Source organism: Bos javanicus, chromosome 28 (assembly GCF_032452875.1).
Source record: "Bos javanicus breed banteng chromosome 28, ARS-OSU_banteng_1.0, whole genome shotgun sequence".
Lineage (NCBI taxonomy): Eukaryota > Metazoa > Chordata > Mammalia > Artiodactyla > Bovidae > Bos > Bos javanicus.
Genome location: NC_083895.1, coordinates 25,118,014 through 25,130,620, shown reverse-complemented (window position 1 = coordinate 25,130,620; position 12,607 = coordinate 25,118,014). Strand labels below are relative to the sequence as shown.

The 12,607-nt window shown below is 36.3% G+C and overlaps 1 protein-coding gene across 3 annotated transcripts in view; it reads left to right on the top strand.

Moving 5' to 3' along the window:
• Nucleotides 1–12,607, top strand: part of CTNNA3 (catenin alpha 3) — a 1,922,060-nt gene that overhangs the window by 466,064 nt on the left and 1,443,389 nt on the right. For all 3 annotated transcript variants that reach the window (XM_061405110.1, XM_061405112.1, XM_061405111.1), the window contains exon 6: nucleotides 5,584–5,847. In XM_061405110.1, coding sequence (XP_061261094.1) covers nucleotides 5,584–5,847 — 264 coding nt within the window. The remainder of the gene's footprint in view (nucleotides 1–5,583; nucleotides 5,848–12,607) is intronic.

Sequence of the window (12,607 nt, the reverse complement as noted above, 5' to 3'; positions counted from 1 at the left end):
AATTATCATGTGCAAGTTTGTCTAGACTCTCTGGATTATGTATATTTTCCATATATTTGTTTTCTTGAAATAATCATATCCCAAGTTTCTTACCCTTTCTGAGTATAACTTCCTCTTGCTTATTTCTTACTAATTTTTCTATTTGTTTCTTCAAAAATGATTAAAATCTTTATATGTGCCGTGTACTGCTAGATAATGGATTAAAAAATAACTAAGCTATGTGCTTGCATTCAAGGGAAGTGTAATGAAGTGAGGGAGACAGCAATATGAATAGATGTATTTTTAATTGATTTCACTAGAATCTAAAATGCTTCTTCCTTGATCTATTGTTTCTATATTTAGTAAAGAAGTTCATCAACAACTTGTAAAGTTCATTTATAATTTCTATACTGTTAAAAAATCATGGATACTCCAATACAAATTTCCCTTTTTTGAAGAAAATTGACCCTGTATTTTTAGCTCCCTCATACAGAAGTCATACAGTCTTCCAAGTTGCACTTTTTTAAAAATTTTAATTCATTTTTTAGAATATAGTGACCATAATTATCCACAGTATTTGGGGCCCTAAACTCTAAGATATGGATGTGTTTTTGCTTGCTTCTTTGTTATTTTTGAGAGTTCAATATCTTCTGATGTCCTTTTTGTTAATTTACAATACATATTTAGGTTTTTGGGCTAGCCCAGAAAACTTTCAGTTTTACATCTGCAAGAAACAACTTATGATTACTCCCAGGTTCTCTTTTTTTGTAACATTTATCCTGGTGAAGGCCTGGTGAAGGCCCTGTAACTCCCACACACATGACTTTAGCTCCCAACTATAAGCTACTGATCCACCGATTTCTATTTCTTGTTCAATTCTCAATCCATGTATAGTACATTTTTATTTGGATAGTATGCTGGCATCTCACATTTGGCAGATAACAAAATGTACTTTACCTTACTCTTTCAAATGCATTATTCATCCCATATTCTCCATCTTAGTGAATGCATCACGAGGTACACAGTGGTTAAAACAATTTTCTAGAAGCTTCTAGATCCCTTCATTCCTCTTCCCCATCTAAGTATCACAGTGTCTTACCTTTTTCCCTCATAAATATTTCTGGACCCATCCTACTATGGGCTAGCAATAGTGTTCAGCATTTAGGCCCTCACTGTCTCTTGCTTGGATTATTGCACGGTCTTCCTGACTGAAATTTCATTCTCTCTGGTCACTAAATGGTCACTGCTAGAGCAATCTTTGGAGAACACACATCTGAGCTGTAGCACTCACGGTTCTTGAGCGTGGCGTCTGCTTGCCTTTCTAGAGGGATTCATCACCATTCTTGCTCAGCGTCCCTATATTTGTAGTGGTACTTGCAGTAGCATGCAGGCTCCTTGCTCTGTTATGCCTCAGGCCTTTGGACATGCTGTTTTCTCTACACTGTTCACAGGAATAATTTTTGCTCACTGTTTAAGAGTCTTCTCCTCTGACAAATTTTCTTCAATTCCCCTCAATCTGAAGAACTTTCCTCTATGCTATCAATAACTCTATTTTAACTCCCATGTAAATTTTTTGTTTTCCCCTTCTGATCTGTAAGCTCTTTATTTTGCTTGCTTAACATTTAGCACACTGCCTGATATGTACAGGGGGGCTCAACAATACTGTTGAATGAACAGTTGAATTAATTAACTGATAGCTTAGAGCCCTCCGTTTTTATGCTTTATGATCTTTAAAATCCCTAAATATATTTTGTTCTCTTGCCAGGGTTAAAACTCATATGTTGCTTCTCTACCCACTTGCACAGACTTGTAAGATCTTCTTTTTAAGTCCCATCTGTGTATTTCTTCATCAGCTGGAAGCATTTAATGTCTCCCTAACTTGGAAATCTCATGTAAGCTTTTTTCTTCTGGAGCATTAAAAAAAGATATTAAATAAGTACCAATCCTCAAGATGCAGTTCTTTACAATTCTTCATCCAGAGAAATCCCTAATTGACCCTACCATTTAATTCCTATTTTGACCTGGCTTTAAATTTAAGTATAAATAGACAACTTATGAACCTTTCATGTGATCGTTAAAACAAAAGAGCCACAACTTTTGTTTAGAAGTGTGACATTCATTAGCTGCCTTTTTATTTGTGTGCTTATTTACTACATTAAATTTATCCTTTGGGATGTCTTTTAGGAGAAATAACCTTGTCTTCTCAATTTTTCTTTCCTAAACTCTGTAACCTGCCTTTTTCCACCTGCTGCCATAATATGATATTTTTGTTACATTCACTGAACTTTTCTCACAAGCTTTGTTGGCTTGCTATTTAGGCTATCAGTGCTCATTAAGAATTCTGAAATTGCTTTAGGCAGAGATAACAAAGTACAGGTTCAAAAGCTGAAATATATTACAATTTTTAAAACTTCAAAGTTCCTAGAGCATAAAAATTAGCATAGTTAATAGTGATATATATATAGCTACTATCAGAGTAAAAGGAATAATGTTTTAACTTTATCCTTATTTGTAATAATACATGTTCACCGACTTTCATCTTCCAGAAACTACCTAAACATTGACCTTGTCATTCTAAATAGAGAAGTATAATGTGTAAGTCATTTCAGAAGTTAAATAGTTATAGCTATACTGTAATATGCGGAGAATTTTCTTCAGTTCTTTCTGAATATTTATACATGGTGTCATTATTCCTTGGAGGAGTGTACATCCTTTTTAAACATTAAATTATTTTTCCTCTAAGTCACATTGAGATAAATGTAGATAAAGGATCCACCTGCTAATGTAGGAGAAGCAAGAGATGTCAGTTCGATCCCTGGGTTGGGAAGATTCCCTGGAGTAGGAAATGGCAACCCACTCCAGTATTCTTGCCTGGAAAATTCCTTGGACAGAGGAACCTGGCAGGCTACAGTTCTTGGGGTCGCAAAGAACTGGACATGACTGAATGACTGAGCACGTGCACACACACACACACACACACACACACACAGTTATACAAAACTGTTGGGAATATGAAAATCACGGGCTATCACAGAACAAAAACAGTGCCCCAAGTGTGATAAATTTTAGGAATAAAATATTTCTGAACTTTTCCTGTAATTCCCTACTACTTTACAAGCATATTCCAATTCTGTTATGCTACTTACTGAACCCCCTTACCAGGTTGGCAGGAGTACAGTTATCCTCATTTTTACAGATGGAAACACAGACACTGAAAAGCCGACTTGCCCAGCGTGGAATACTAATGACAGAGCTGAAACTTGAACCCAGACCAGAAATCTAGAGGGGAAATCATAGCAAGTCAGGAAAACCATGCAGTGTCTTTTCTGGGTAATTAATGAGTATGAACAGTGAATTGACAGCTACTTCTAACTGTCCTCACTGCATCTTGTAAAAAAGTGAATCTCTCTCAAAGCCCACCTGAAGTAGCAGACAGCCTTTATTTTCAGAAAGGAAGGAGCTAAAATATAGTAGTGCAGCCATTTATTAGCCTCAGGTAGCATTATTCAAAGGTAGCAGAGTCTTGTGAAATAGTCATGGGATTTGCAATCAGAAGATTTAAGTTTACATCTCAGTTCTTCTGCCAGCTTTTTAATCTCCTGATACTAAATACCTGTTTAGTTAAAATGGGGCTGATAACACCAGCCTAACTGCCTCAAGGGGTGTTGTGATGATCAGTGAAATACTATCCAGAAACACTTTATAAACTATAAATCATTGTATAACACAAGTCCTCATCCTTGTATAATAGCAAGTGAGAGAAATCCTTTCCCTGCAAGAAGCTGTTAAGATCATGTTTTAGCAGTTTGTGTTACAATGCAAGAAATGCTACATTGAGCTCAGTCAGTTGGCCCAGGAACCCATACCATACCTAACTTTCTGACAGATAAAATTTGGGGGTATGTCAGATAATAATTAAATGCATAGTTTATGATTTTTTCTACCCCTAATTCTGAGTTTCCAAACTTTTTAAAGGTATTACTACTTTTGAGGCAATAAATACAAATCACTGTGTAACAAATCATGAAAAGTTAATGCGTAAGATCCTGGAGACATCACTCTTGAAGGAAGCCAGTTTTCTCATCTTTAAAAAGAGGAATAATATGTACCATGAGTTTTTATAAGTATTACATTAGATATTATGTGTGGAATGCATAAATTATTGTTCAGTTCACTTGAGTTAGTTTTCTTTACACTTTTTATTTTATATTAATAATTTTAGATTTCTCGGAAAGTTGCAAAGATAATACAGAAATTTCTGATCTACTCTTCTGATTTCCTCCACTGTTAATGTCTTACATTTGCCACAATGAGCATCCATTGATGCATTACTGCTAACTAAACTCTGGACTTTATTTGGCATTCATTAATTTTTCCATCAATGTCTTCTTTCTGTTCCAGGATCTGATCCAGGGTTCTATGTTGCATTTAGTTTTCATGTCTCTCCAGTTTCCCCTGCTCTGTGATACTTCATCAGCCAGTCCCTTTGTTTTCTATGATCTTAATCGAGGAATACTGTCCAGATATCATGTAGGATTTTCCCCAATCTGGGTTGTTTGTTGTTGTTTTTTCATGATTAGATTGAGACTATGGGCTTTGGAGAGAATTCCGGGCAGGTGAAGTACTCATCTTGTCACAATATATCAAAAATCACCCGATATCCTTGTGACATCATTGATGATGTTAACGTTCATCTCTTGGCTAAGATTGTACTTGCCAAGGAATTTTCCTGTAGATTTGAGCTGGTTTCGATCCACTATCACTTACATAGGACTTTCTCTTTCCTCTCCTCCCACTGTTTGAAATGCTTTTTATTTGTATTTATTGCAAATGTCATCTCTGAGGAATTATCTCCTCTGACCACCCAAGCTAAACTAGCTTTTCTTCTTGTCAGTTGCTGACACTCACTTTTGTGTTTTCTTGATAGAATTTGTCATTACCTGAGATTGTCTTATGTATTTGTTTATGTAGTTTATCATTTGCTTTCGGTCCCCTTTCCCTCAAACAAGAATATAAGCCTCAGGAGAACAAGGTCCCTATAGGATAATTCCCTTCTGTGCACTTGACATCTAAGAACAAGGGCTAGGATATACTAAATGCTCAATAACTATATGCTGAATAAATGTTGAAGAAAGAAAGATCTAAGATTAATTTATTAGCAAGTATTTCTGAAAAAGAATGAAAGATAGCTGAATGGTGTGAGGTTTAATTTAATATCCTTAACTGGTTTAGTTCTAACAAAAACATTAAATGGAATCATCATGTGTATGCAAATAGGTAATCAGCATCCTTGGAATTGAAGCCCTCTTATAATTCAGTTAATAATGTGAATGCCAGAGTATTTTTCTGACATAAGTATATGACTGACACATGTAAAAGTTAGTTATCACACATCCGTACCATTGTGACCTTTATTTGCTAATTGTCTCAGCTTTATAGAACTTTTAACAGATTCAAGAGTGTAGAAATAATTTATGCTCTTAAGTTTAACTTATAGTTATGACTTCCTAGTGTCTATTATCTTTTTGTTTATATTGGCAGAAAAATGGAGCTTCTTTGTATAAATCTTTCTTCCATAACCTCTCTTTTTATTTCTCTCCTCAGGACCTAAAATCTCCAAATCAGAGGGATGAAATTGCAGGTGCCCGGGCCTCATTGAAGGAGAACTCACCCATACTTCATTCAATTTGTTCAGCTTGTTTGGAACATTCTGATGTTGCATCCCTTAAAGCTAGCAAGGACACAGTTTGTGGAGAAATTCAGAATGCCCTCAATGTAATTTCAAATGCTTCACAGGGCATCCAGAACATGTTAGGCCCACCAGAACCTCAGGCAGCAACACTGGGAAGTGCCCTTGATGAGCTTGAGGTAAGTTGAGAGAAAATTAAAATGTGATTTGGTATACCAGTAAGAAAATAATTAAATGTGTGTGTTTTAAGATGCTTGGGTTGGAGTTCAGAGTATGAGTAAATAAAAACCCTACTCAGTCTCAATCATTGTTTGTGTTTTCCAGGGAATTGATTAGCAGGTAGATATTCTACCAGTAAGGAGAAGGAAATGGCAACCCACTCCAGTATTCTTGCCTAGAGAATCCTGTGGACCGAGGAGCCTAGTGGGCTGCCGTCTATGGGGTCAGACATGACTGAAGTGACTTAGCGTGCATGCGTGCACGCATTGGAGAAGGAAATGGCAATGCACTCCAGTATTCTTGCTTGGAGAATGCCAGGGACGGCGGAGCCTGGTGGGCTGCCGTCTATAGGGTAGCACAGAGTCGGACATGACTGAAACGACTTAGCAGCAGCAGCAGCATTCTACCAGTGGGTTTCCTGGGTGGCTAAGTGGTAAAGAATCTGCCTGCAATGCAGGAGACATGGGTTCAATCCCTGGGTTGAGAAGTAGGAAATGCCAACCCATTCCAGTATTCTTGCTTGGGAAATTCCTTGGACAGACGAGCCTGGAGGATTATAGTCCACGGGGTCACAAAAGAGGCGACACAACTGAGTGACTAAACAACAACCACATTCTATCAGTAGACTTCTGATTCCTTTACATCTCTTCCAAGGATGTCAATGAATTTAAATTGTGATTGTTAATTATATTGATATGACTTTATTTTACATAGATCAGTTTATGAAATATAGAGTTTATTCATTCCATGAATACTTATTATTGAACTGTTCTTTCTGCTTGGGGTATAATTGAGCACTGCTCTCACGACCTCTTTACATTTTAGTCTGGACTAGGGTGGCTAGTCAGAGAAGGTGATGGTACCCCACTCCAGTATTCTTGCCTGGAAAATCCCATGGACGGAGGAGCCTGGTAGGCTGCAGTCCATGGGGTCGCTACGAGTCGGACACAATTGAGCAACTTCACTTTCACTTTTCACTTTCACGCATTGGAGAAGGAAATGGCAACCCACTCCAGTGTTCTTGCCTGGAGAATCCCAGGGACCGGGAAGCCTGGTGGGCTGCCGTCTATGGGGTTGCACAGAGTTGGACACGACTGAAGCGACTTAGCAGCAGCAGCAGCAGGGTGGCTAGTGAATATTAAGGCTAAATTTTGTAAGAAGAGCAAGCTGGATTTGACAATTCAAATTAGTTGTAGGGTGTGAGAGAAAGGGAAGAGTCATGGCGGGTGTTGCAGTTTAGATCCTTTAGAAGCACACACTAGACAGAGTTTGGGATACAAGGTGTTGTTAGGAATTAATGTCTATGAAAGAAGAGGAAGGGAGCAGGACTGAGTAGAGGAATAAGTCTACCTGTGAGCTGGACCTCCAAAGCTGAACCAGTGAGCAAGGAGCTCTGACGTGAGTCTTAACCTCAAGTGTATCTTGTCGGGCAAAAATAGTCAAGCCTCTTTCAGTCACTGGAGGCAGGTCACCCTGCCCTGGAAAGGGTTTGACCTGCAGACATGGGGAGTGGGGATAACCTCTCTGCAGCTGAGGCAGATCCTAAAGGAACTGACAGCCAGGGACATTTGCTGGTCTCACTCTCCACAGCTAGGCAGCAAGTCCTACCTGGAAGCGAGACGTGGGCAGTACTTCTCTGTTCCTACCACAGATAATTACCAAGTTTTTGTTGTTGTTGTTTGTTTATTTTTTGGCTTGAGCAATTGGATGAGTTTTTATCGACTATGATGGGGAAGAAATGGGTGAAGTCAGTTTTGAGAGGAAGATCAGCAACTTAGTTTGCAAAATGTTGAGCTATTTCTCAGACATTCCAGTATAATGTCAAAGATCATTGGTTATCCAAGTCAGATATGTACTTGTTTAATGGAAGACAATTCTATATAATGCTTAAAGATAAGGGTTCAGGAGACCAAATACCTGGGTTCCTGTCTGTGCTGTGGTGGTTGCTGCCCATGCAATCTTAAGTAAGCTATTTTATTCAACTCTTAATTTTCTAATTTCCTGCCTATAAATTGAAAATAATAATAATAGGCCCTATACTTTAGTGTTGTCTGACTCAGTGAATAATAATACATGTAACAATGCTCATAGCAGTGGCTGGCATATAATGAGTTCTCAGTAGATTTTAGCTTTCATTATTAGTGGCAGAGGTGACTATTTGGAAGCAGATACTTACATAATGGAAAAAAAAAAGCACAATTAAAATTACTAAAGTTTTACTGATAACTTAAACAAGCACACAGCCTATAATTCTTGTGTTGTTCTTAACATTATTACTTTCACAATAAACTTATTAGATATATAATTCATTTAAATTTAAAATAACCTTTCCATATGCTTTTACTTTAGTCACACATCTTAAACAGGCATTTTCATTTCTAATCTTATTAAATTCCTAATTTTTGGCATCAATGAAATAATCTATTAAGTTCCCAATTATTACCATTAATGTGAAAATTTTAGGACCTATTTGTCTAGATGAGGTGGAAAAATAATGATGGTTCTTTAATAATACCCAATCATCTAAATGTTTGCCTGGTGTAATCAATACTTGGTAAACTTGTCTATTAGATGAGTGTTTTGTCTTCACAATAAGATTGAAAAATACCCTGTAGGCAAGATTATGTTTTCAACTAATTTTATACCAGTGATACTAGCTGAACATTATATCTCCCATGGAACAATATGTAGCATTTTTTGATAGCTAAACATCTAACATAAGTTTATCACTTTTTACAAGTGTCCATTATAAGTGGGGGCTTCCCAGGTGGTAAAGAATCTGCCTGCAATGTAGGAGATGTGGGTTCACTCCCTAGGTCAGGAAGATCTCCTGGGGAAGGAGATGGCAACCCATTTCAGTATTCTTGCCTGGAAAATCCCATGAACAGAGGAGCTGGAGGGCTACAGTCCATGGGGTTGCAAAGGGTTGGACTCAACTTACTCACTAAATAACAACAAACCATAGAAGTGGTTTTTTGTTGTTGTTGTTGTTATTGTTGTTTTACAGAAAATAAAACAGATTTATATAAGTTTTTTTCAAATCAGAAGGCTAGTGAGTGGTAGTAATCAGGATCTAGTCTGTCTGACTTTTGAAGATATTTCTAACTTCTGTGTTATACTGAATTCTCACAGGTAGATATTAATGTGCTTAATTAAAATTCAACAAAATTTATTCTACAATTCTTAGTTTATTGGAGCCATCAGAAAAATTATAAATGTAACTTAGCCCCAAAGATGGCATAACTTTTTATTGAAAATTTATTTTCTGGGTACCTGTGTTACTTAAGTGTAAATAGTCTGTATATGGGGAGTGACTAGAATGGTGAGGTGAAATTTGCAAGAGTGGACAGATAGGATTGTGTATCACATTTTCATAGTACTAAACTGAATTGTGTCAGAGGATGCTTGTGTAAAACCAATACAATATTGTAAAGTTAAAAAATAAAAAAATAAAATGTGAAAAAAAAGAGGTCCAGTTTATCTCAGATACTTTTTTCTATATTAGAAGAAGGCAGAAGATTTTGAAATTGTCTTCCTTCAGGGACTTCTCTTTTCTCACTTTAGTTGAAAGTGATAGGCGAGAAATGGCAGTGGTTGGAGAAAAGGAAAAAGTAATATGTGTGTGTGTGTGTGTATGTGTGTGTGTGGCTTGGATGAGAATGGGCATACGTATGGTGATAGAGACTTTCTTTTCGTAAGATAAGTGGCTGACTCCCTTATCAAGGCAGGGTGGAATTTCAAATATATTGCCCAGAAATCCCAATACGGTCTCAACAACCTTTGAAATTCAGTTCCAGTCAAAGTTAGAGACAGAAAGCTGATATAAAAATGCTTAAATTTTATATACATTTTATACCCAAGTTACAAATAGCTTCTGAGGCTGTCTGAACTAGATAAAGCAGAATTTATTGAGCATTTAGCCTTTTAAAATGATTTTGTAAATTAAATGGTTGCACTTTTCTTTATTTACAGGAAATGGTATTGGTAAAGGATCCAAAATAACCTTTGCACTATCTTGCTTCTGCAAACATAATACTATGAAATAAATTGATGTAGTAAATACTCTTTGGGAGTAAGTCTCATTAAATGTTTATAGTGTAGAAATGTATCAGAGTGCTTACTCAACAACTACCAAGCTGAAGCTTTGTTAAATCTTTCATTCTGGTCCATAGCTGGTTGTGGAAATGAAACCTGAGATTTATTGTTGGAGAAAATAGAAGTTGAATTAGAACACAGTCTAGGCTAAATCGATTAATTTATTTGAAAAGCTAATGTGAATTATAGAGTGTTATTTCTGCATTTATGACTGAATGAGAATTGAGAAGTGTCCAATTGTAGATTAACAGAATTTTGAATGTATTTTAAGTCAGAAACTTTGCCAGTGAAAATTGCTTTGAAACTTCAAGTCTACTAAGGTGTATTTGCTCTTGTGTGTAAGGAAAACACAGCTTTTATAATCATAATCCACAGAATTATCCAGATTCTCTTGTGATAAAGATGATAATGACAAAGGAGTTTTGTAGTATTGTGTCATTTTCAAAGAGCTGTCAACTTTGTATTCTTATCTTCTTTCTATGTATTCATTTATGTGTCATCATTCATATATTCCTTTATTCAGTGTTGTATCCCCAACATCTGGGACAATGCTGTATATATAGTAAATATCAATGAATGAATGAAGGAAATAATGAGTAAAGAAATGGTGCCTGTCATTTTGCAATATAGGAGTGAAGAGTATTTTTTCCTTATCCTTGTTTTTGCATTTTTCTCCAACTTGTAGTGTATGTTGTTAGAGTATGTACTCTATTTTGCCTCACTTTTAACTGGGCTGCAAATTTATAGTGAAGAAAACCACAGGGAAAAATAGCTGGATGATATGCTGCTCAGATTCCTTTCTGTCATAAGAAAGCCCAAAGAGAAAAAAATCTTTTCCCAGTAGCTTTCTTGCTTTAGTTTATGTTCCATGTAACTGCCAAGCTATGCTGCCTTTTACTAAGAGTAATAATTCTGAGATATGTAGACCCTGTATTATATTTTTACCTGAGAGAGAAAACAGGACCTCTATTAATCAAATTAGTGTTTAGGAGCTAAAGAAAAATAGGCATCAGTAATATCTAGAAGCAATTTAATATGAAAACATCGTTTGGGTTTTAGGAATATGGTGAGCTAGAAGAACTAAAAATAATAGATAAAACATTTTTAACTATGTGTATAATCTGATGGGTGAATTAGGGAAATTTCCTGGGGCCAGCCAGGTGCTAAGAGCACAAATCCAAACTAGCAGGCCAGCATCTGCATTGTGATAGGCAATACAGGGAATTTCTTTTGCATTATTGCCCGTAACTTGGATTTTGAAAGATCGTGAACTAAGGACAAAAGACAAAGCCTATTCGCTGAAAAGGCACATGAGACCCTTCCAAGAATCTGAGAATCCTTTTATTTGACCATCTCACTGGATAAACAACAAAAACACTAGCCTCTACAGCAGGAGGTAGTAGGAAAACTTGACTGGCTTAATTTGGCCCTAGGTGGTTCAGAAAAAAAAAACAAAAAACAAAAAATCCTGGAAATTTTGTAGTCTATTCTTACCTGGACTTTGAGTCAAAAGTTATATTATCTGTGTAGCCTCTAAAACTTCAGCTGAAAATGTAAAGGATCCTGTTTTGGTAATACATGGAAGTAACTGCCAGAAGTAAACTCAAATTCTGCACCATACTCTCAGTCCACAAAATATTCTCATCCAAGTTCAAGGGAAATAAGTTGTCATAAGACACACAAATAAGCAAGATACATGAATGAAGTTTTGTAGAAATAGCAAACTGTAGAATCGGATCTGAAAACACTGCAGATACTGAAATAGTAAGATAATAAATGTAAATTAGTATGCTTAATAAATATTATTTTCTCATTTACTCAGTAAAGTATGAGGACTGTAATGAAGAAACAAAAGTCTATCAAAATTGATCAGGCAGAACTATCTAAAATGACAAACATATTGTGAAAAATTCAATAGTTAGGCAAAACGAGATTAGATAGCAAATTAATGATCTGAAAGATGTATTTGAAGTTATTTGCAATACACCACAGAGACACAAATGAGATGTTTAAAAAAAAGTTGAGATGGAGGATAGTGTGACAAGATCTAAAATAATCTGATATAAGATACAGAAGAAAAGAAGTATAAAATAAATCCTAAGAATTTCCTAGAACTAATGGAAGACAACAAAATCCATAGTTAAAAATTCCAATAATTTCCAGGCAAGATATATAGAAAGAAATCCATATTTATAAATATTGTAATGAAACTGAAGAACACCAAATGCAAAAAGAATATTTTAAAAAGAAAATAGGGTTAGCTTTATTCTCAGCAAAATTGCCCCTGGAGAAGGAAATAGCAACCCATTCCAGCATTCTTGCAGTGGCAACCCACTCCACCCAATCCCGTGGACAGAGGAGCCTGGCGGGCTACAGTCCATGGGGTTGCAAAGAGTAGGACGTGACTGAATGACTAAACCATCACCACCAACAGCAAGATTGCAGAATAGGAGGCTCCTGACTTTTCCCTCTACCCATAAACACACTGAGTAAATAACTACACATCTATCAGTTGCCTCTGAGGGAAATCCAGAAAATAGTTGAGAGATACCTGCATGTTGGTTAACTAAGAAAATGCCCACCTCAAAAGAGTCAGGAAAAACTGAGACACACTCTCATCATAAA